General features: G+C 57.4%; 1 protein-coding gene across 1 annotated transcript; it reads right to left on the minus strand.

Annotated features, from left to right (window-relative positions):
* Positions 1-14049: 14049 nt before the first annotated feature.
* CRABP1 (cellular retinoic acid binding protein 1) lies at positions 14050-20313 on the minus strand. Its single transcript, XM_059418456.1, has 4 exons — positions 20157-20313; positions 19467-19645; positions 17577-17690; positions 14050-14323 (listed from the first exon to the last, which is right to left on the minus strand). The coding sequence occupies exons 1-4, from the start codon at positions 20224-20226 to the stop codon at positions 14273-14275; spliced, it is 414 nt and encodes a 137-aa protein (XP_059274439.1). The 5' UTR covers positions 20227-20313; the 3' UTR covers positions 14050-14272.
* Positions 20314-20362: the final 49 nt, after the last annotated feature.

The raw sequence follows: 20362 nt of genomic DNA on the forward strand, positions 1-20362 counted from the left end.
GGTTAGCTCTGAGCCTGGACTCAGGACTGTCCACCAGGGTGGGAAGCGGCCGCCTTTCAGGAAGCAGCAGAGCCAAAAGCAGATGAAGCAGGAGGAAGAGACCGTCCCAGAGAATGATCTGGAACACAACCTGGTGCCATGTTATGGTGGAACTGGAAACCAGCTTGAAGCAGGAAGCATGGGGTCCGTTGTGCTGCTCATCGGTAGCCAAGGGTCTGTCCGCTCTGCCCACTCCCCCCACCGCCCTGCCAGGTGCAGAGATCAGAGAGGCTGATGGTCATGTCACCTTACTCTTGGCTTAAAATCTGCCCTCAGCTGGAGGGAGAGCCCACCTGGAAATTCACAGCAAGAAGACCCATGAGGCCAGGGGACCCTCAAGGCCAGGGGACCCACGAAGCCAAGGGACCCACGAGACTAAGGGACCCATGAGATCAAGGGGTCCATGATGCCAGGGGACCCATGAGGCCAGGGAACCCAGAAGGAGAAGGGGATCCATGAGCCCAAGGGACCTATGAGGCCAGGGGACCCACAAGGCCAGGACACCCACAAGATTACTAAGGCAGGTCGCCCCCTGGAAGAGGGATTTGCAGATAGAATTCACAGGGTCTGTGCACTTGGATCATAACAAAAAAGGACATGTTTATTTCCCAGAACGCGTAGGTGAACTGAGTATTTCCTTCCACTAGGAACGCCAGCAGCACACTCCGGTGGGTCCCTGTCCCACCAGAAGCCTCCGCTGCTTCCCTATCACAGCACGGCCTGCGGGCACCCTGAGACGGGGCTCTGGCTCCTACTGACCTCAGACTTGTCAGCCGCAGCGCGGGATCCTGCTGATAGGCTGACAGACTTGTAACAGTTTGAAGCCATGCTGATAACCGTATTTCAATATAATTGATGTCTTTTGTAGTCTGGTGTATTTTATTGTGTGTATTTACGACCATCATTCTCAGAAGGGGCCTGTGGCCCCAAGGAAATAAAAATGTGAAGCCATCAAGCGTCTGAAGACCTCCCGTGGGCAGAGGTTACAGGTCACGTCCCCTGGGGGTGGGGGTTGAAACACAGACTGGGCTTCGCAGGCTAGGCTCTTGGGGAAGTCAACTCTGAGATGGGGCTCTGCGGGCAGGCAGTGCCTTTGGGATCAATGCCATGGGAGAGAGGAGGGCAGCGGGGTTGGGCCGAGGGAGGACACAGAGGACGCGCAGCCCGGAGGCGGTCCCTCCCGTCCCCACGTGCCGTCCTGAAGCCAAAGGACCCTTCCTGGTTGTCCTGAGTTGGGGTCAGGGGGCCAGCCTTTGGACCCTCCTGTGGACCAGCTCCTGGGTGCGGTCACCCCAGGGAGGGGACAGGACCCCCAGAAGGGGGGGTCGCGGATGGGGGAGAGCTTCTCCGCAGGGCAGGCCACAGGTGTGGTTTCAGCCTCTCCGTGTCCAGACGTCCACCCTGCAGAGCGACCTCCGCACGCATGACAGCGCGAGCGACGCCCCCGCCCCAAGGTCGGGCTGAATGGCAGAAGCTGGGCCAAGCCTCACGTCCGTCGGAGAGCACTGGGCCAACGAAAGGAACCCTACGCAGCTGTTTATAGAAAGGGGGGACGCTACACGCTGCTACAAGAAACAACAACCCTAGGAGGCACATCGTGGACAGAGGAGACGAGGAACCATGTTCAACATGCTGCAGTTTGGGTGAAAAAACAGATTACGTGTGTGAATCCGTGGAAGTTTTCAGCTGCCGGGAGCTTTAGGAAAGAGGGAATCTGTCTGATTAGAAAAGCAGATTCCATTCAGGGTTTTTCGGATCGAGGGATTTTTCGGATTTTCGGGACGCGGGTTAGACAAAGTGATAGCAGAGTCGAGAGGCCAAGAGCAGGGAAGGTAAGGCGGCGGGGGCGCGAGCGAGCCCAGGAAGCTGCGGGACCCTGGGTCGGGGCACATGCCCGAGGCTGTTAGCAGAGCTGGCGGGTGCAGTCCCGGTGTCTGGAACCCTGGCGGACCCGTTCCCCACCCACCCTGCTGGAGAAGCCCGCACGAGGAAGGGCTTGGGAAATAGGAGCTGGAGGGGTTAGCCTCTTGGGGTGCAAAGAAGAGCAGGGTGGGCGGGTCTGTGGGGCCCCATGCTGGTGTCGTGCATGGTTAAGTATGTCTTCATCAAATTCCGAGCGTCACCCGGGGACCACAGAGACGCCGTCCAGGGCTTGCCTCCAGGAGCTGCGGAGCCGTTGGGAGGCCGGGTTCCTGTTAGGTGCCCCCTGGAGCCTTACAGTCTGCACCACGAGCACACGCTGGGTCTCGGAAGCAAGAGGCGAGCCTGGCATTCCCACTCGATACACTGGAAAGGCCACGGCTGCTCTACCCTCCCACTGCAGAACATCCTGCCAGAAAATCTACCCCCAGTCCTGCTGTGATGCCCCCGGGGGACAGAGCAGCCTTTCCATATGCATTTTTCAAGAGTGTCCTCTTCAAAGCGCCCCTTCCCCTGCCCATCCTGCGTGAGGGCGGGGGAGGGGGTGGAGCACGAGCAGGGAGGGACATTTCCTGTCCTCAGCAGCTGGCCTGCTGCATGATCTCACACCACATCTGCAGCCACTTAGGAGACTGTGGAGGGGGGAGGTTCAGCTCAGCCCCAGCCGCCCGCTGCCCTGCAGGGGGGCACAGCGCCAGAGCCCGGGTGCCCACGACCCCACAGACACGCTCTGCACTCCACACTGTCCTGGGCGGGTGGTGGAGGTCAAGGGCCCCCTCCTCTCGGAAAACAAAGCCTTGTTGCCCCTGGGGGGCTCCTGGACGGTCCAGAGAAAGTATAAGGCAGTCCAAGGGGTCCCGGGGGCCTGGGTGTCTGCCGCCCTCACTGCCCTGCTCCCCTTAAGGGCTCCGCATCAGACCGTCCCCTCTCTTGCTGAGACCGTCTGCACCCGGGCTTTGTGGGCCACAAGGCACTCAGAGCGACCGAATCAGTGTGTCAGCAGCCACAAAGCTTCTGGCAGGTGGTAGGCCTCCGGTGTGACCCCCGTCTTCCTCGTCTTCCTGAAACCCCACAGGCTGCTTGGGGCTCAAATAAGAGCCCCCACCTCCCCAGGAAAGCCTGGGCGCCCTTCTGTCCTGAGACCCAGGGCCAGGTGTGCCGACCAGCCCCCTGCCTAATTCGGGGCAGCCCGTGCAGCTGAGTCAACGGTCCCCGATCTTCATGCTCAGGGATGGCTGTCCCAGTCGAATTCTGAGGGGGTTTCCCATGGGGAGAGGCCAACAGGCTCCCCCACGCCAGGGCTCTGCTCTGTCACTCAGGAACTGCCCCCCGGATCACAGTGACCAGATCCACAGCACAGTGGCGCTCCCCGTGCCTCTGCCTCTAAGGGGAGTCTCCCAGGAAATGTGGCAGGCAGGGCTCCCGGCCCATGTCTGTCCTTACCACATGGCAGAGGCCACTCCGCCTGCACTGGGGCTCAGCCCTCTCCAGCCCGGGGGGTTAAGGCTGCCCACGGCTGGTGCCGACAGAAGGAGCCCGAGGCTGGCATTCCCCTCCATGGCTTCATTTTCCATCATCCTTAAGTTGGACCACATAGTGACCTCCAGCTTGAAGGGTCACCTGTGGCCAGGAAACTTCCCCTGGCCAATGTCTGTCCCTCTCCCTCCGCAGATGCCTCATAGGGGCCGTACCCGGGCATAGAAATATGGAGAGGAAGACACGTGCCCTTGGGACCCTCTCTCTGCAGGACTTACTCGTCTAGCTGATAAGATAAGGCCAGTCCATGCGGCCAGGGCTTTGCCACAGTCACACGCAAGGGACTCCGGGGAAGGCAGAAAACCAGAGGAAAAGCTGGGAGTTTTGCCAGAGGCATCAAGGACAGATTTCCAGTTACCTCCCACTCCAGAACAAGCCCTGTGTGCTCAGGGATGCTGGGGTCAGCAGCCTGGACCAGACTTGGCGGGGCCCCCCTGCTCTGTGACGCCTAGGGATGTGCTGGGCTGGCTGAGGAATGGGCTCCGTGAAGCTCTCCTGTGTGGCTGTCTCAGATGTCTCACACGACGACCCAGAGACTCAAGAATGAGTGCCCAGAGGGACAGAGACGGGTGCCACATGGCCTTTTATGACTGAGCCTTAGAAGACATACCAGTCAGAGTCAGAGTCCTAAGACCAATCAGACTCAAGGCGTGAGGACATCAGTACACCTTGCCCCAGGCGGAGAGGCAGGAAGTCTGCTGCCACAGGTTACAACAGCCCCAGAAGGGTTACCTTAGGGGTAGCCCTGGAGCCGGATTTCAAAGGCAGACTACAAGTTTGCCAGATGGACAACATAGGGAGGGCGTCCCGGGCTGAGGGATCAGCACATACAAAGGCCCGGGGGCGTGAGAGTGGATTGCATTACACGAAATGAGACCCGTCAGATTTCCTAGGAGCTCACCAAAGACGTTCTTCCTGCCAACTCACTAGGCAGCCGACCCCTGTGGGTCCTCCCCAGACTGCTGGGGCCCTGCTGCTGCCCCAAGCTCAGACACCAGCCCCTCTGCGAAGGTTCTGCCCCACTGTGGGTGGAGGGGAGGCCCACACCCCAGCTGCCTGGCCCCACGTGGCTCCCGGGTGGTACCGAGCGCAGGGGGATTCACCACCTGGGAGAGGCTGTGAGTGGCGTTCATCTGGTCCCCATCCCCAGCTCTTGATTTAGAAACCGTCAAGGCCCCCAGCCAGAGCTCTCTTGGTTTGGTTTTTCAAAGCGCGGAAGGCTCTGTGTCCACTGGCTTGAATCCCAGCAATTCTTTCCACAATGGTTAGTTCTTTCAATCGTAGGCATAAAAACTCAAACTAGATTAAACAAAAAGGGAAACTTCGGGTTCTTGTAACTGGAATGTTCTAGGAGTGAGTTTAAAGAATATCAAACAGTACCAGCATCCTCCCTCTCTTCATTTCTCTGCTGTGTGTCTCCATGGTGGCTTCATTCTCAGGCTGGATTCCCCCCAAAAGTAATAATACTCAGCGTAACTAACACTCAGACCCAGTAAGCGCAGCCAAGAGAGGGCATCTCTTCCCTGAACACGGGGACCGTAGTCCCAAAGAGGGGTCTGATTGGTCCGGCATGGATCACATGCCCTTCCCAGAACGAACCACCACCGCCGTGAAGATGGGATATTTTGAATGGCTATGACTTAATCAGATGTTGACCCCAGGTTGGGGCTAGGAGTTCACCTCACTATAATCACATAGAATTGGTTCAGTAAAAAGGGTGGGTGGGTGGGATTCTATAACCAGAAGGGGAGAAGAAAAGTGGAAGACAGACAAAATTTAGCTGCCATGGCCCCAGGGCCACTAGCACAGTTGCACAGTTTGTGCACTGCACGAATGGGATGGGCTATCTTCTGTGTCTGCTCTGAAGGGGTCCCTTTATCAAATTCACACAGAGGCGGCCATGTGGATTACTGCTGGCCTTTGCAAAGTCTGCCACACTCTCCTTTGCCTACTGCTTCTGTACTGCCTGGAGAGCCCCTCCTCGCCCTTCATATCCTAGTCCAAAGGCCCTAGTCTTCCAAGAACTGCCTGGGATAAATCACAAGTGTGCCCAAGAATGATGGCTTCTGCCTCAGACACGGTCACACACGGCTTTCAGTTGTGACTCCTTGTCTAGCTCGTCTGGCCCAAGACAGGCTCCATGAGAACCACAGGTGTGGCTGAGCCGCCCTTCCCGGCGGGGCAGGGGAGACGCAGGGGAGATCCACAACTGTACAAGAGTGGGACAGTCACAGAGGACTGTGTGCCCTCCACTCCGCTAAAGAGAGGCGTCTGCCTTCTATCCCCTCTCGCCCAGCCTCTGGAGACCTTGCCCAAAGGAAGGGGCCTTGAAGGGTGCCTCCAGAGGCCCACCACCCCCAGCCAGAGCAGTAGAAGTAAAACGGCTTTCTTCAGGGAAGAGAAGGTGGCGGGGCTCCATCAGGGCCTCACGGAGGCCATTGCTCCCAGGCGCAGCTGGGGCTCCTGATTAAAACCAGATCCAGGAGTTAGGGGCCTTGGGTGAAACTGGATATCTATCAATGGAAGCAAAGGAAATGCACTATGGGAGGGAGGGAGGCTGGCTGGCGGCCCGGCGGTGCTGGGATGGGCCCTCAGGACCCGCGACGTGGGGTGCTGACAGCCCCAAGAAACGGGAACTGCACGGAGACTTGGGGAACACACCCGCTTCTCTGTTGCTTCTTTTCAGATGGAAAACCTGGGTTCAATGCCACCACCACTCTGATTCCTTCAGGCCACGGTATTTCATCTCTCCGAGCCTCCGTTTGATTATCTGTAGAATGGGTGTGAAAACAGTACCTTCCTGGCCGGCTTCCTGCGGGATTAAAAGCCATGCTGCGAACAGAGCATAGCATGGGACCTGGAGCACAGTGAGCCTGTTAACTCACTGGTGCGCCTTCTCCCCGCTTCCTCTTCCATGACAGCCTCCTTCAAACGCGGTCCTTGATGATCCTCGTAAGGAGACTCTTTCATGTCCCTGATGGCTGACAAGGCAGAAAGTGCACGGGCTCGGGGCTGCGACCCCCTGGAGCTGTGACCCCCGGCTCTGCCATTTACCAGCCCGGCGATTCACTTAAGGGACTTAAGGGCTCTGAACCTCAGCGTCCTCCCGCACGACGGGGACCCTGGTAACGCCCATCCTGCCCCGATTGCTCTGCATGCCACAGCGGTGTTCCTGCTTCCGCTGTGCTTGCCCTCTGGCCAGCCCCTTTTCTTCTGTTTGTCCTTCTCCTCCTGTTCCCAGAGTCATGAGGCAGATACACTCGGGGTGGAGCGTGGTGGGGTGATTGCCTTCAAGCCGCAAGAGAACTTTGTGACCCTTGGCTCTGGTGGTCGGTCTAAAATCACTTGGGGAACAAAAACATTCCCAAAATTCAGATTCACAGGCTCCAACCGAAACTGAGAGGATCTCTCTCCCTTTTTAAATGAAAATGTGTTTTAGATTTTGAAAGTAATCCATGCCCGTTCTAAACAATTCCCAACAATACAGAAACAATGAGTCAACACGGCCCGTCCTCAGAGGTAACTGCCATGAACAGTTTGCTGTGGGTCATCTGGGGATTTGTGTTTTTCCTGGAAAGAGTGGACCATGTATTTTTTATTTTTTTCCCACGAAACAAGATCATCATCACTCATTTTTTGTTAAACGTCTCATGACTTGAGCATCTCTCCACACCAGCACATTCTGACCTCATTCTGTTACATGGCTGGGGAGAATTCCGTGCTCATCGTGGTCAGCGGGAACCCCCCCGCCCCCACCCCTGCCCTCGCCGGCGAGGGTGGACGCCGTGAGCTCTCCGAGGTGAGGACCATGCAGCCAGTCCAACCTCTGTCCTCTACTTTGCACGGAGGGACAGTGGGAGACCCAGGGGTGCAGACAAAGCAGGATCTCAGGGCAGATCAAGGGTCTACAACTCCGTTCCCTGACTCTGTTTCCAGATGTGCTCTTGGCATTGAGTCATGCTACATGCCTCTTTTTTTTTTTTTTTTTTTTTTTTAAGATTTTACTTATTTATCTGAGAGGGAGAGAAGAGAGAGAGAGGGAGGGAGCGCGAGAGGAGGAGGGTCAGAGGGAGAAGCAGACTCCCGCCAAGCAGGGAGCCCGATGAGGGACTCAGTCCCAGGACTCGAGGATCATGACCCGAGCCGGATGCAGTTGTCCAACCAACTGAGCCACTCAGGTGCCCCAACACGTCTATTTTTTTTTAAAAGATGATCAGAGAAAGAGAATATTTGTCTGAACCTATTCCCAACAGTAGAGAAGAGAGGAAAACCCAATGTTAACTATTCCACATGTTTCTGAGAACTGGATTTTTTTCTCAAACTTTCTCAGTTTTCGCTTTTCTCTATATTCTTTGCAAGAGTTCACAACTCCACAAATATTTCCTACGCATTGTTTCTCAAGCGAATGCTGTTTTATTCTGGTATCCCGAAATCCCACCTCCCTGGAGTGCACTGCTCTGAGGACCCGGTCAATCCCACTTTGGGGGCACTCTCCCTCCCCTGCAGTCACCATTACTGATGAGTCCCCTCTCTTGCGGAACCAGAGGGATTATAAAACCGTGCCTGTCATCTATTTTTTTTCATTAAGTAAATTTCTCCAAGTCCTGTAGGTGTCTTTCCCAGAAAGAGAAATCACCCAGCTGTCAGAGGGGGGATAGGCCATGTTTGCAGAACCCTTGTGAGAATTCGCTCGTTGCCCAGAAGCTGTGCTCACCATTCCTGCTAAGCAGTGGACGGCTAAGCCTGCCTCCCACGAGGACAGAGAGTTTGATTGGAAGTGATCCCTGCCCATCAAGTCACAGCCTCTTTGAGCATCTGCCCTCAGAACTTGGTGCTGAGCGGCCCCCAAGGCTTCCAAGCCTGCTGCCTCCACCCGGTCCCCTGCCACCGAGGGGCTGGTCCGAAACCGCTCAGATTTCTGAGTAAAAGGGAAAAGAACCAGCCGCCCACAGTGTTGGTAACATCTGAATGTTGTTAACTTTGTCTTGGGCAGAAGACAAAGGGACCACAGGACGGAGTAGCTCTTTTGTGTGTGTGCTTTTTAAAGATTTTATTTGAGAGAGAGAGAAAGAGAGAGAGCACAAGCCGGCAGAGGCAGAGGGAGAAGCAAACTCCTCCATGACCAGAGATCCCGGTGTGGGACTTGATCCGAGGACCCCAGGATCAGGACCTGAGCTGCCCAGGTGCCCCCAGAGTAGCTCTTTTGTGTGTGACCTGCCTCTTGGGTCCTAAACTCTGGTTTCTGGGAATCAAAAGACCCCTCTCCTGGCCCCTAGATTCTGCCTCCTAGAAGCAGGGCTCCTTGGACAAGTGACTGGTTCCAGGGCTGAAGCAGGAAGTGTACCAACAGAACTTGGAGCATCTTGTCCCACAAAGGGCAATGAAGTTCTCAAAAACAACTAGGGTCCTGCAAAAGGCTTCAGACTGAATCCTAAGGGGCTCTCACCAGCCAAAGGTGGACCACCTCTAGCGACCGTAAGGACAGCAGCTGCAAGGAATACGTTTCAATCTACAAATTCAGAGTGACACTCTAAAAAGAAAAAGATTTAAAGAAAACCCCAGAATGCACTGGTTACCTTTGAAGAATGCCAGGGAACCAACTTCTTATATTGAAAACTAGTAAATAGAAGAAAGAATCAAACATTTATTCTGCTTTTCTTATTTAAATGCATCTCAGGATCACTGCACAGTAGACGAGAGGGAGTAACAATTTCTGGAAGTATTCCAGCTCAGAGATGAAGAGATGAGGCCATCAGAATATCCCCACGTTTTAACTTCTAGTGAAACCATGGATCTAGGCAGCGATCACCCGCGGCTGCTAGCATCACGCATCCTCTAGGGAACACAGCAGACCACCTCTGCTGTGTTCTTGCCAGAAAAATCAAACCTGCATCTGACCGAGCTTCTAGACATAACTACGGGTTTACAAGAAACACAGTGAACAGTAGTATGGAAATGTGATCACCAAATCCAGCCTGTGAGAAGCCTTACAGGACAAACAACCAATCTCTCCAACAAACATACCTAAAAAATAAAATGAGGTAGAAGAGAACTTCCAGAGCTAAGGAGACTTAAAAGAAAAATGAGCCAATCGCAAAGTATGGTCATTTTCAAACCTGATTTGAGCAGCCAGGCCAAGAAAGTTACGAGGCAGTCAGGAGAATTTGAATATTGACAGGATACTTGACGGTATTAGGAATTACTTTTAATCTTTAAGGTATGATAATCATAGTCGCTTTTAAGGTAACTGTCAACTTTTAGAAACATATGCTGAAATATTTATAGGTGAAATCTGAAATGTCTAGGATTTGCTTCAAAGTAATCCAAGAGAGGGAGAGTGCATGAAACAAGTCAAAGGTGTCAAAGGTTGTTGAAGCGGGGAGGTGAGTGTAAAGGGAATGATTACACTATTCTCTACTGTGGGGAACGCTTGAAATTTTCTGAGTTAAAAAAAAAAAAAAAAAAAAAAAGACAGGCACTGTAGAGAGGGACTCCCCAATCTCGACAAGCACCTAAAACAATGACTCTGAGGGTCCCACACTGGGGTTGCTGAAAAGTGGAGGGGCTGGGGCACCTGGGTGGCTCAGTCATTGTCTGCCTTCAGCTCAGGTCATGATTCGGGGTCACACATCGAGCCACACATCGGGCTTCCTGCTCAGCGGGAAGCCTGCTTCTCCCTCTCCTACTCCCGCTGTGTCTCTGTCAAATACATAAATAAAATCTTAAAAAAAAGAAAGAAAGCGGAGGGGCCCTGATGGGTTGGGGTAAGCACAGCAGTCTGTCCAGTTTAAGAGTGCACAGGCAGGGTGTGCCTGGGTGGCTCAGTGGGTTAAGCCTCTGCCTTTGGCTCAGGTCATGATCTCAGGGTCCTAGGATCGAGCCCTGCATCAGGCTGTCTGCTCCGCAGGGAGCCTGCTTCCCCCTCTCTCTGCCTGCCTCTCTGCCTACTTGTGATCTCTCTCTCTCTCTCTCAAATAAATAAATAAAATCTTTAAAAAAAAAAAAAAAGTGCACAGCCAAAGGCTGTCCAATGCACCCTGGGCTGCAGGTAAGGAACTCTGCAGACTTCGTGAAGACTAGTTTTCACTCAATGACACAAGGATGTTCCTGCCAGGATTGAGGACTGTTGCCTTGGGCAACAGTTACATTAAAGGTTTCAAGAAGGCAGGAAGATTCCTGGAGTCCACTCCCCAGGGTTGACGTCTTGGCTGATGTCTTGGGAAGGCATGGGTGGGGTCAGCTGGGTGGGGTGCCCCACCTTGTCTCTGATCACATCCTTGCTGTGTAGTCCTACAAGCTGGCTGCCATGGTGGCGAGAGGGGGTTCAAGCAACAGGGGGCTGAGAAAGATGTTACAATATGAACGGGGTCTTGCATTAAATATTTCAACATTACTTTCTCCTTGGAGAAAGACGGCACACTCTCTAGTTTGTGTTGCGCTGGTAGTTGTCCTGAAGACAAGACTTCGCAGAAATCTACAAGCTAGACGCACCCCTGTCCTTCCTGTTACCTCCGTGTATTAGCAGCAAGTGCTTTTACTTGCAGGTATGGAAGCCACTGCATAACTGGCTTCAACAAAGAAGGGCTTTTTTCTTTAATCACAAGGCAATATCCCAGCGATGGGTAGGGACTGTATTATCTCAGGGACTTGCGACTGGCACCTCCGAGATTCCCTTGGCCTTTTCCTCACAGGCATAGCATGGCTGCAGCAGCTCCGGGCATTGCCATCTCACTCCACACTCCCAGGCAGGAAGCAGAAGTTAGCTGCTCGGCTCTCCTCTCCCATGAGGAAGAAAACATGCTTCCCAGAAGCCCCACAGCCAACTTTCCCGTAAGTCTCTGGCCAGACGCGGTGGCATGGTCAGCCCTAGTTACAGCCCAGCATTGACTTTTGGGGCCTCTACTGTGAGAGGCGGGCAAGGAGAGGGGGCTAGGAATGCCCAGCCTCCTGCTTCGAGATGGACTAGCACACGCGTGCTCCATGCCCAGGGGCTGGTGGGGTCAGTGTGCGCTCCCACGTCCACCTGGCCTGGAGGACAGCGGCGGTGCGGGGAGGCTGGGTTCGGCTTTCCAGCGGTCAGGTGGGCAGGGCAGCACGTGCTACAGAGCGCCCCACTTGCCGTGCGCCCCGGGGGCCAAGCCTGGCCTCAGGCACCACACAGACGAGGTGGCCAGCAATGGCAGGAGCTGGCCAGGGTCGAGCGACGACGCAGGCCCACCGCAGAGGCCGCGCGGACACACCGGGCAGGGGGGCTGGCTGGTGGGCCTGGGGCGCGGGTCCAGGCCAGAGGAGGGGCGGGACGGGGTGGGGCCAGGCCTGGCGGCCCAGGGAGGGCCGAACCCTTCCTGGCTCAGATATGGGAGCAGGTTCCGCTGCGGCAGCGGCGCGTTGCTGGACCCGCGCGCACTGAACCTTCACCCGAGCCATGCGGGTTTACTGTCCTCCCTCAGCGGGGAGGACAAGGCCCTGCCATCCGGGGGCCCCCTCTGGGCCGTCCCCTGCAGGGCTCCGCCAGCAGGTCGCACCCTGCCCCGCGGTCACGTGGCACCCTGGCTGAGCACCGACCCCGCCCCCAGCGGTGATGGGGTCCAGGTGGTCGTGTGACCCGGACCGCCCCGCAGGACACCAGAACGGAGGGCCCGTGGCGGGGGCGGGCTTCCCGGCGGGCCGCACCTGCCGGGCGTCGTCGAGGCTCGCCCCGTGGTAACCCCCCGCAGAGGCCGGCGGCCTTTGGGCTTCTAGCCCCTGAGGGTGTGCCCCGGACGTGGCCCTCTGTGTTCTGTGGCGCCTGCGGGGCCGAGTCGGGGAGGCCTTGAGTGCCCGGCGGGGTGTGCCCTGCTGAGCTCGTGCTCTGGCTCGCGGGCTGGCGGCCGGGCCCCCTGCACGTGTGCCAGTTACATGCGCCGCGGGTCGTGGCCGCTGACCCCAGACCTGGGTCTGGGGAGCCCTCGTGTCCCTTCGTTCAAGACGAATGGAAAACTCGGTGCCTTGCCGTTCCGGAAAATGAGGACTGGGCTCGGCGATGTTCTAGGTGAACACCTCGCTGGCCTGTGCCCCACGCGGGAGTGAGAGCGGGCAGTCTCCGGAACAGGCTGATCAGGAGGGACGATCAGGTGCCTCAGTCCGTAAGCCTCTGGCCTCTGATTGACTCTCAGGCCATGATGTTGGGGTACGGACATGGAGGCTCGACTCTGGCTCTGCGCTCAGCCCGAGTCCGCTGGAGAGTCTCCCTGTCCCACCCTGCCCCAAAAAGGCAACACATGTGCCCCCGTGTGACGTGTGCTAACGAACATGATGGAGATGGCTGAATTCCCGGAGCCAGGAAAGGGGGAGGCTCTCTCACATCCTCCCTCCAACCAGGAGTCTGCATGTGCCCCGCCTGGGGACCTGGAGAAGACCCGGCAGCAGCAGGAGCCCGGAAGCCTGTCCGCCAAGATGTCTGGGGCCCTGCCCAGTCCAGCCATGGTGAGGCGTTCCCAGCACCCGTGGCTGGAGTCTGCTCTTGTCCCTGAGCCATGACCTGCCTTTCACACCTTCTCCTGGCCTCAGCCGTGCCTGCGCACCGCTGCTCAGCTAACTCTAGCCCAGCTTTATGGAGAGCCCCTGCCACTCAGAGAGCAAGGAGAGGGGCCCAGGAAGCCAGGAAGCAGTGGGGGCAGGAGTGGCAGGGTCCACTTCGAGGGGAGAAGTGTCAGCAGTTAACCCAGTGGGAATGTTGGTTCAGATATGCCGGATTTTCCCACCTTTTCTCCTAAGGAAACAGAAATCCAGATTTTCATGTGAAATCTTCAGATTTCAAAATATGAGAGTTGGCAGGGGTGGAGTATTGCCGGCTTACATGTTCAGACCCATTCTGCACCTGGCCGTGTCTGGGGACAGTGACTCACCGTCCCCTACATTCCACTTGGGCTTGGCCAGTGGGCAGCACAGGTCAATCCGAGATCGGAAGCCAGGGGGTCGCGATACTCAACCCCGTAGTTCCAAACCAAACCACCTCCAAGCCCACCCCCACCCGCACACGTACCCTGGGGCCATGGTGTGGACAGTGGCTACCTTCCTCCACGTACTACCCAGCTCGGGCATGGTGGCCTCTCTCCCAGGCCACAGCTCTTTTCGTCTGGTGACCCCTCTGCCCCTTCTGTGTGCAGGTGTGGGAAGCAATGGCTCTTCTGTTGCTAGTCTGATGGCCACCCTAGCCTTTGCTGATTCGCTCCATCCTGTCCCTATAAGTGCCTGTGTAAGTAGTCCCTTTACTCTGGGATCCCCTCAGTGAAACCTCTGAATGACGCTCCTTTTCCTGCTAGGAGCCACCACCGCACAGACTAGTTCTGTTAGAAAACAGCACAGTGAGGACCACACACACCCAGATCTGTGGTCCTTTTCCAGCTGGAGGGAGCCTGGCTTGCACCCCTGCTATATGCTCCAAGCACGGCCTGAGGCAGCAGCTGAAGCTGAAGCCACTTCACAGCCCAGGGATGTGCTGAGGACAGCACGTGCACCAGAACCCCAGGCTGCAGCTGAAGACGCGGCATGAAGACGGGAACAGCCTTGCAGTGCGGCTGACCAGTTTAATGGCGGGCGAAAGCATGCACACTACGGAGCAGCAGGGACTCGGGGGTACAGAGGCCTTGGGGGGACACTACTAGACCGTCACAGGGGAAACGGGGTCACCTAAAGTTGGTACGGGGCAAGGGGGGGTGCGCTGGCAGCTCAGACCTAGACATTTCTCAGGAGAACATGCATCCCACCCCCGAAGTTCGGGGCACGCCGGCTGCCTTCACTCCCGAACGTAAATTCTGGTGCAGACCACGTCATCGGCGCCGAACGTCTGTGGAGAAGGAAAGACAATCAGAGCAGATGCCTGTGCAAACGTGTTTAGAGCACGTCGCTCAGAGGGCCCCTTACTGCCCTGCTAAAGACACTTTGTTAACCGACATTCAAGTCCCTGGGCCACGTGCTCGCATTAACTGCTGAGGTCTTTTTTTTTTCTCTTTTTCTTCTCTTCTCCTTTGAGCTCCGCACAGGCAGAGAGGCAACTGGGGTATAGAATTATATGCAATTTTCCTTTGTTTCTGGAGCCCATGAATACCAGCGTCAGAAATGCTTGGTTTGAAAAATGAAACTGCAAGGGAGAGATATCCCATTGGACATTTCTGAGGCGGCTCTCTCCTCAAATGACGTGAGCAGAGCAGAGGGCCTGGGCAGCCAGAGCTCCGGGGTCACGCGCTGACCAGCCAGAGGGGACGGCCTGGGAGAGAGCGGCTGCTCATCCTTAAGTCACCGACAGGCTGGATGGTGGGCCTGGCCTCCAGACCCCGCTTGGCGGCACCCCGCGGGGGAGGCTGCTTGGTGGCCCCAAGCGGGAGGGAGGCGGTTTCACACAGGGCTGGAATGCAGCAGGATGATCCCAAAGGGTCACTCCAGCTAAAGTTCTATGGCTCTTTGTCTATCTGTCTGTCTGCTATATGATCTTAACTCTCCCCCAAACTAGCAATCATGGATGATTGCTAGATCATTTACTTAGAGGTGCTCCCACATCCGGGTCAAAAGAAAAACCTCCATCTGGGGAATGGTTTGGGCCCACCATATAGCAGACAGACAGACAAAGACACTTGCCAGGCTGTCCCAGGAACCTTTGACTTTTTTATCAGAGCCACGGTCTCTGGCAGTGGCTGCTGCTCTCCCGGGCAGCGGGGACAGGGAAAGCAATACGTTTGTTTCGTACATGAAACCAGCATTCGGACATCCTCCAGGCTGAAGACCCGATGTGCGCACGTCTGCCGACGCCCACTTTTCTACAGGAGCGCCCTCGCTCTCAGGTTCTCCAAGGGGCTTAAGGCCCTGGGGGAGGCTGGGAGCCCGGCTAGACCTGGACCTTCAGCTTCTCGCCCCCACCTGTCGGCTGGCCAAGAGCCTCTCAGGAGGCACACGGCAAGACCTGATTCCAGCATGTGTCTCAGGGAAACACTAGCCCTGAGTGACACCAAGAAGGAAGCACCCATCAACAGCTTCTCCTCCGGGCGGGGGCTCGTGGTCACACGGACATGGTTGTAGCTGCTGCGGATACTTCTGTCTGCAGGGGATGCTGTGCCTGGAGAAGGAGGGCCGGGGGGCAGGGGTTCCCATGGAGATCCACCTCTAGGGGTGCTGACCTCTCAGCTCTATGGACACAGAGGATGTGTGGTTGGGGTCCCTGCCATGCACTGTGACCACCCTCACATCTGATGCCTCCCCCAAGCCCCCAGGCTGACCAGTAGCGCGGGAAGAAATCACATTTCCAGCCATATCTGAAATGTCCTTCCCTGCAGGCACCAGTGCCAAAATATTCTTGAAAGCAACTCTGGAGTGTTCCAGAGTGGTTTGAGGGAAGATACTCCGTTTTCACAGAAGGGAACTTACAGCCCCCGGGGGACAATTTACTGTGGGCGCTGGGAGAGCTTATTGCAACTCAACTAGGATAATCTACCTCTTGTTATGAGGAGACGCGTCTCCCTGCGTTGGGGATTTATTAATGATGACGACCTTCGAAACAAAAGCCCATATCTCAGGTCTCAAATGCCAAGAATTAACACTCCCTTTGAGGCTTGTCTGGGTGGGGGGAGGGGGTCGGAAGTCTGGGAGTCCTTGCAGCAGAACCTGCTCTGGCTGTTCGGGGATTGCAAGGTTAATAAAATCACACTTTCTCACGGAGCAAGCCAGGCCTGCTCAACTCTCAGCCACGCTCCAGAACTGAGAGCTTTGCTGACTCTGGTACCAGTGAACCTTTTCTTCCTCCTTCTCCTAAATTCCACGTCTCCGCTTCAAAGTGCCCCTCCAACCCCATCAGGTGTTCCTTCCCTGGAACTGGCATTCACCAGGTTGCAAAGGAAGCCGGCCCCTTCTCTAGGAAAGCAGACAGGACTCAGAATCAGGCCCGGGAAGGACAAGAGGAGAGAGAGGGGTCAAGCAGCCTCAGCAGGAGTAAGAGAGACCAGCCCGTTCAGGGTCTGCCCACGGATCAACGTGCAATTTTAGGGCTGAGAGCACTGCGCCCGGGGATCCACCTCCAGGGGCCGCCCTCATCCTACAGCCTGGGAAGGGAAGGGCCGTGCCCAGATCGCACAGTGTGGCTGGCCCATGTCCCACCCTGCGGGCTCCTTCCCCAGCGCTAGAGGAGGGTGTGAGCTAAGATGGGGCAGGCAGGTGGTCTTAAGAGAGGAGACGTAACAATATGCCTCATGGAGAACAAAGGATATCATTTCCAGGTTACCCACACAGCTTTTCCCCTTGCGTGTGTGTGTGTGTGTGAGCGGGTGCGTGCATGTGTATGCATATGCGTGTGTGCACGTGTGCCTGTGTGTGTCTGGCGGGTGGGGGCGGGGGAGGGCGGGGTTGTGGCAGGGAGAGCCTGGTCTATTCCGAAACACAAAGGAAGAGTGACTGAGCCTTCTCTGTCCTCCCCAACTTTTTCTGCCCCCAACATCTGAACTAAAGGACAAGGCCGGGTGTGATTAAACTGTGGGGGTCTCACCAGGTCCAGTCTGTGTGGCCAGGATCGTTTAAAATGCTTTAATCTGAGTACCTTGCAGGGAGAGCCCACCCTTCCCTGTCCCCGAGGCCCCAGCCCCACACGTGGACACGCAGGCCCTTTCGGCAGCCGCAGGCCTCGTCTGGCTCCTGAAGGCCACCGCAGCTGGTCAGGCTGGGGCGCAAACGTTTGCTCTCTGGGGCTCCCGGGCTGACAGGCTAAACCTCCTGAAATCTTGCCCTGGCGGCAAAATGGGGAAAGGGCAGGGGGAGAAAATCCCTCTGTGGAGTGAACCGCCCTGGGGCCCCGCAGAGCCCGCGCACCCTGGCGCAGTGGGAAGGGAGGCGACTCAGAGAGCGCCACGGGGTCGCCACGGGGACGCGCCGTGGGGCCGCTGCCACCCGTCTCAGCCCTGCTCTGCCCCGACCATTGAACAATGCCTGCCTGCCCCCTCAGCTGTCCCTCCAGGCTCTCCACTCCCTTTTTACTGCAGGGCCCCCAGGGTCCCGCCCTCCGCCCAAGGGAGGGCGGCATCATCCGGGGACGTGGCTTGATTCAGGGGCCCAGACCTCACCAGGATGAGCTCGTCGTTGGCCAGCTCGCGGGTCCAGTAGGTTTTGGGGCCGTCCCCCTCGAGCAGAGTCTGTGCACAGTGGATCTTGTTCTCATTCTCCCAAGTGGCCAAACTCTGCAGGCAGGAAAACCGTTAGTGACATTAATTACAGCCTTGGCGGCAGGAGCAGAGACAACAACCGCCCAGGAGAGTCACGGCGGCTGAGAGAAGCAACACATGGTCCCTGTCAGCAGGGCACGGAAGCCTCTGCAAAGCCCTGTGGAGTCCAGATTCAGAGGACCGGTCATGGGTTTATGGGGAATAAATAGACCTCATGTCCCCCCGCCCCTCCCCCAAACGTGCACGCATGCACACACACACACACACACACACTCACTCTCTCTCTCTCCAAACCAGCAGAGCTCTGGGCATACTTCACATTTCCGGGAATAAAATTCAGAGCACACGGTGATTCATTTATGCCGAAACGAACTATCCCTTCAAGAAACTGGGACATTAAGAACCTTCCCATCAGAAGAAGACGACACTAGAGCCGCTAAGATGCCGTATTTATAACCACACTGGCCGGCGCAGGAGCCCTCTCCTCCGCCCGGATTTGGGGATAACCCCTTCCTTGCTATGCGCACAGACTACTCTGATAAACCTGATTCTCAGCTGGCTCTGGGGACAGAAACACTGCCCCCGCCCCGGTTTCCAGCTGTGGGAGGCGGCACAGAGCACAGAGCTTGGAGTTGGGCTGTGGCAGGTGCCCAGCCCACAGACTCGCTGACACTTGCCAGGCTGTCGCATGGACCTTTGATTTTTTTTTAATCAGAGCCATGGTCTCTGGCAGTGGCCGCCGCTGGATGTCCCTACCTGAGCCCTGCCGATGGCCAGGCCTGCTCCCCAAGACTCCCAGTCACTCTCACTACACAGATCCACTCTTGTTTTTACAAGCAGTGCAGGGACCACGGGCTCGGACCCTGCCAGCTCCAAGCCGGGACATCATTTTCTGGCTGTGTCAGTTCTGTGGGCCAAACATTGCCATGTGGGTCGAGTCTCTGTGCCCAGGGCACCCAACCCTACAGAGCAGACAGTCACCCCTCAGGGAAGGGGAGACTCAATTTCTCACTTTCCGGAACGTTATGAGTATTTCTTTGTTTTGAACGCTGGGGAAAGGGAGGGAGACATTTTGTCCCCTTTTAAGTAAGTGACAGCAGCAGCCACGATTTTTCCATCTGCATTCAAAATACACATTACCCGACCCTTCTTTCTACTCAACAGAATGCGATTTTTGCCAACGGAAAACAGGCTTGTACAGCGGCTGGCTTCCATCCACTGGTTCATCCCAGGGACCAATATCGGTACAAAGAGGAAACTCCTGCTCTTGAGGACCAAGAGAGCCCTTCGACCATTTCCCCAGCCGGAATCAGCCTCGCTTTGGGAAGACTCCGCCTGTCCTTCAAGACAGCAGACTGAGGGCGGGAGGGAGAGGTGCGGGCCCACAGGACTGCTGAAACTGGATCCGGGGCATCCCCTGGGGTCCGGGGCGGGCGGCGGCGGGGAGAGCCAGCGCTGCCGCTCCACCTGCCACAGGAGACGTGGCGGCTGCCGAGCCCCGCACCCGCACCCACACCCGCGCGGGACGCCGCCGCCGGGGATCTCCCGCCGCTCCAGGCGCAGCTGTGAGAGCGGAGGCGGCGGCTTGGGTGCGGTGGGGGCGGACTGGGGAGGACCTTCTCCCGAGCCCGGGCACCCCGCTTGCGTGAATGGTCTCTGCAAACCGCCAGTGCACGGCCTTGCAGGGAAAGCGCGCCACCGGCTGCCAAGGCCGACAGGGGCGCGTCCGGCCGCGGCGGTCCAGGGCTCGGAGAGGGGATCCCGGGACGCCGCCCTCCTCCGGGCCCTCACCCTGCACTTGCGTCCGTCCACGGTCTCCTCCTCGAAGCCCTCTCCGACCTTGAAGTTGATCTCGGTGGTGCGCACGGTGGTGGACGTCTTGATGTAGAACTGATCCCCGTCCTGGCGGATTTCCACGTGCGGCTTGGACGCAGCCGCCACCGCCACTTTGCGCAGCATGGCGTTCACACCTGCGCGGGGAAGGAGGGCTGCGCCACGGGCTCGGTCGCGGCGCCCGCCCGGCACTGCCCAAACCCTCTGCCTAGAGATGGAGACCTCAAAACAGACCCGCTCCCCCCTCCAACCCTCGCCCAGAGTTTCCAGAGGAGAAACTGAGCCCCAGTAAGCGGCTTTCCCTGCGCAGCACGATGGATGCGCGGCGGGGCCTGGCCTCACACCGACTCTCCAAATTTAAAGCCCCCGATTCTCCTCGGACTCCAGCGGGATCTCGCCTCGCGCTGGTCCAGCACCAGACGAGGCCGAACCGTCGGGGAAGGCGCCAAGCCTCCAGCAAACGTTCGCGGGGCGCGCGGCTCCCGGGCTCCACTCGCCGCTCCTGCCGGGGTGGCTTGGATCGCTCCCCTCGCCCTCGCCCCGGGGACGCCCTCCCGCCTGCGCTGGTCCCGGAGCCCACCCCGCGGGCCTGGGGAGCACCTCGGGGCCGCTCCTCCTCACAGGCGCCCACCGACCGCGCCAGCTCACCCAGCGCCTTGAGGAGCTCGTCGAAATTCTCGCTGCTCCGCATCTTCCAGGTGCCGGCGAAGTTGGGCATGGCGAGGCGGCGGGCTGCGGCGGGCTGCGGGCGGACGGACGGGCGCTGACAGCGGCGGCGCGGCGGGCTCGCTCGGGGCTGCAGGGCGGAGACTGAGCGCAGCGCCCAGCCAGCGCGCCCAGAGTCCCTGGGAGGG

Source organism: Mustela nigripes, chromosome 13, assembly GCF_022355385.1.
Source record: "Mustela nigripes isolate SB6536 chromosome 13, MUSNIG.SB6536, whole genome shotgun sequence".
Taxonomy (NCBI): domain Eukaryota; kingdom Metazoa; phylum Chordata; class Mammalia; order Carnivora; family Mustelidae; genus Mustela; species Mustela nigripes.

Coding starts and splice junctions, on each gene's coding strand:
- CRABP1 (XM_059418456.1), bottom strand. CDS start 20,226: ATGCCCAACTTCGCCGGCACCTGGAAGATGCGGAGCAGCGAGAATTTC. Junction 19,646..20,156: donor CGAGCTCCTCAAGGCGCTGG/GTGAGCTGGCGC, acceptor TTCCCCGCGCAG/GTGTGAACGCCATGCTGCGC. Junction 17,691..19,466: donor TGGACGGACGCAAGTGCAGG/GTGAGGGCCCGG, acceptor TCCTGCCTGCAG/AGTTTGGCCACTTGGGAGAA.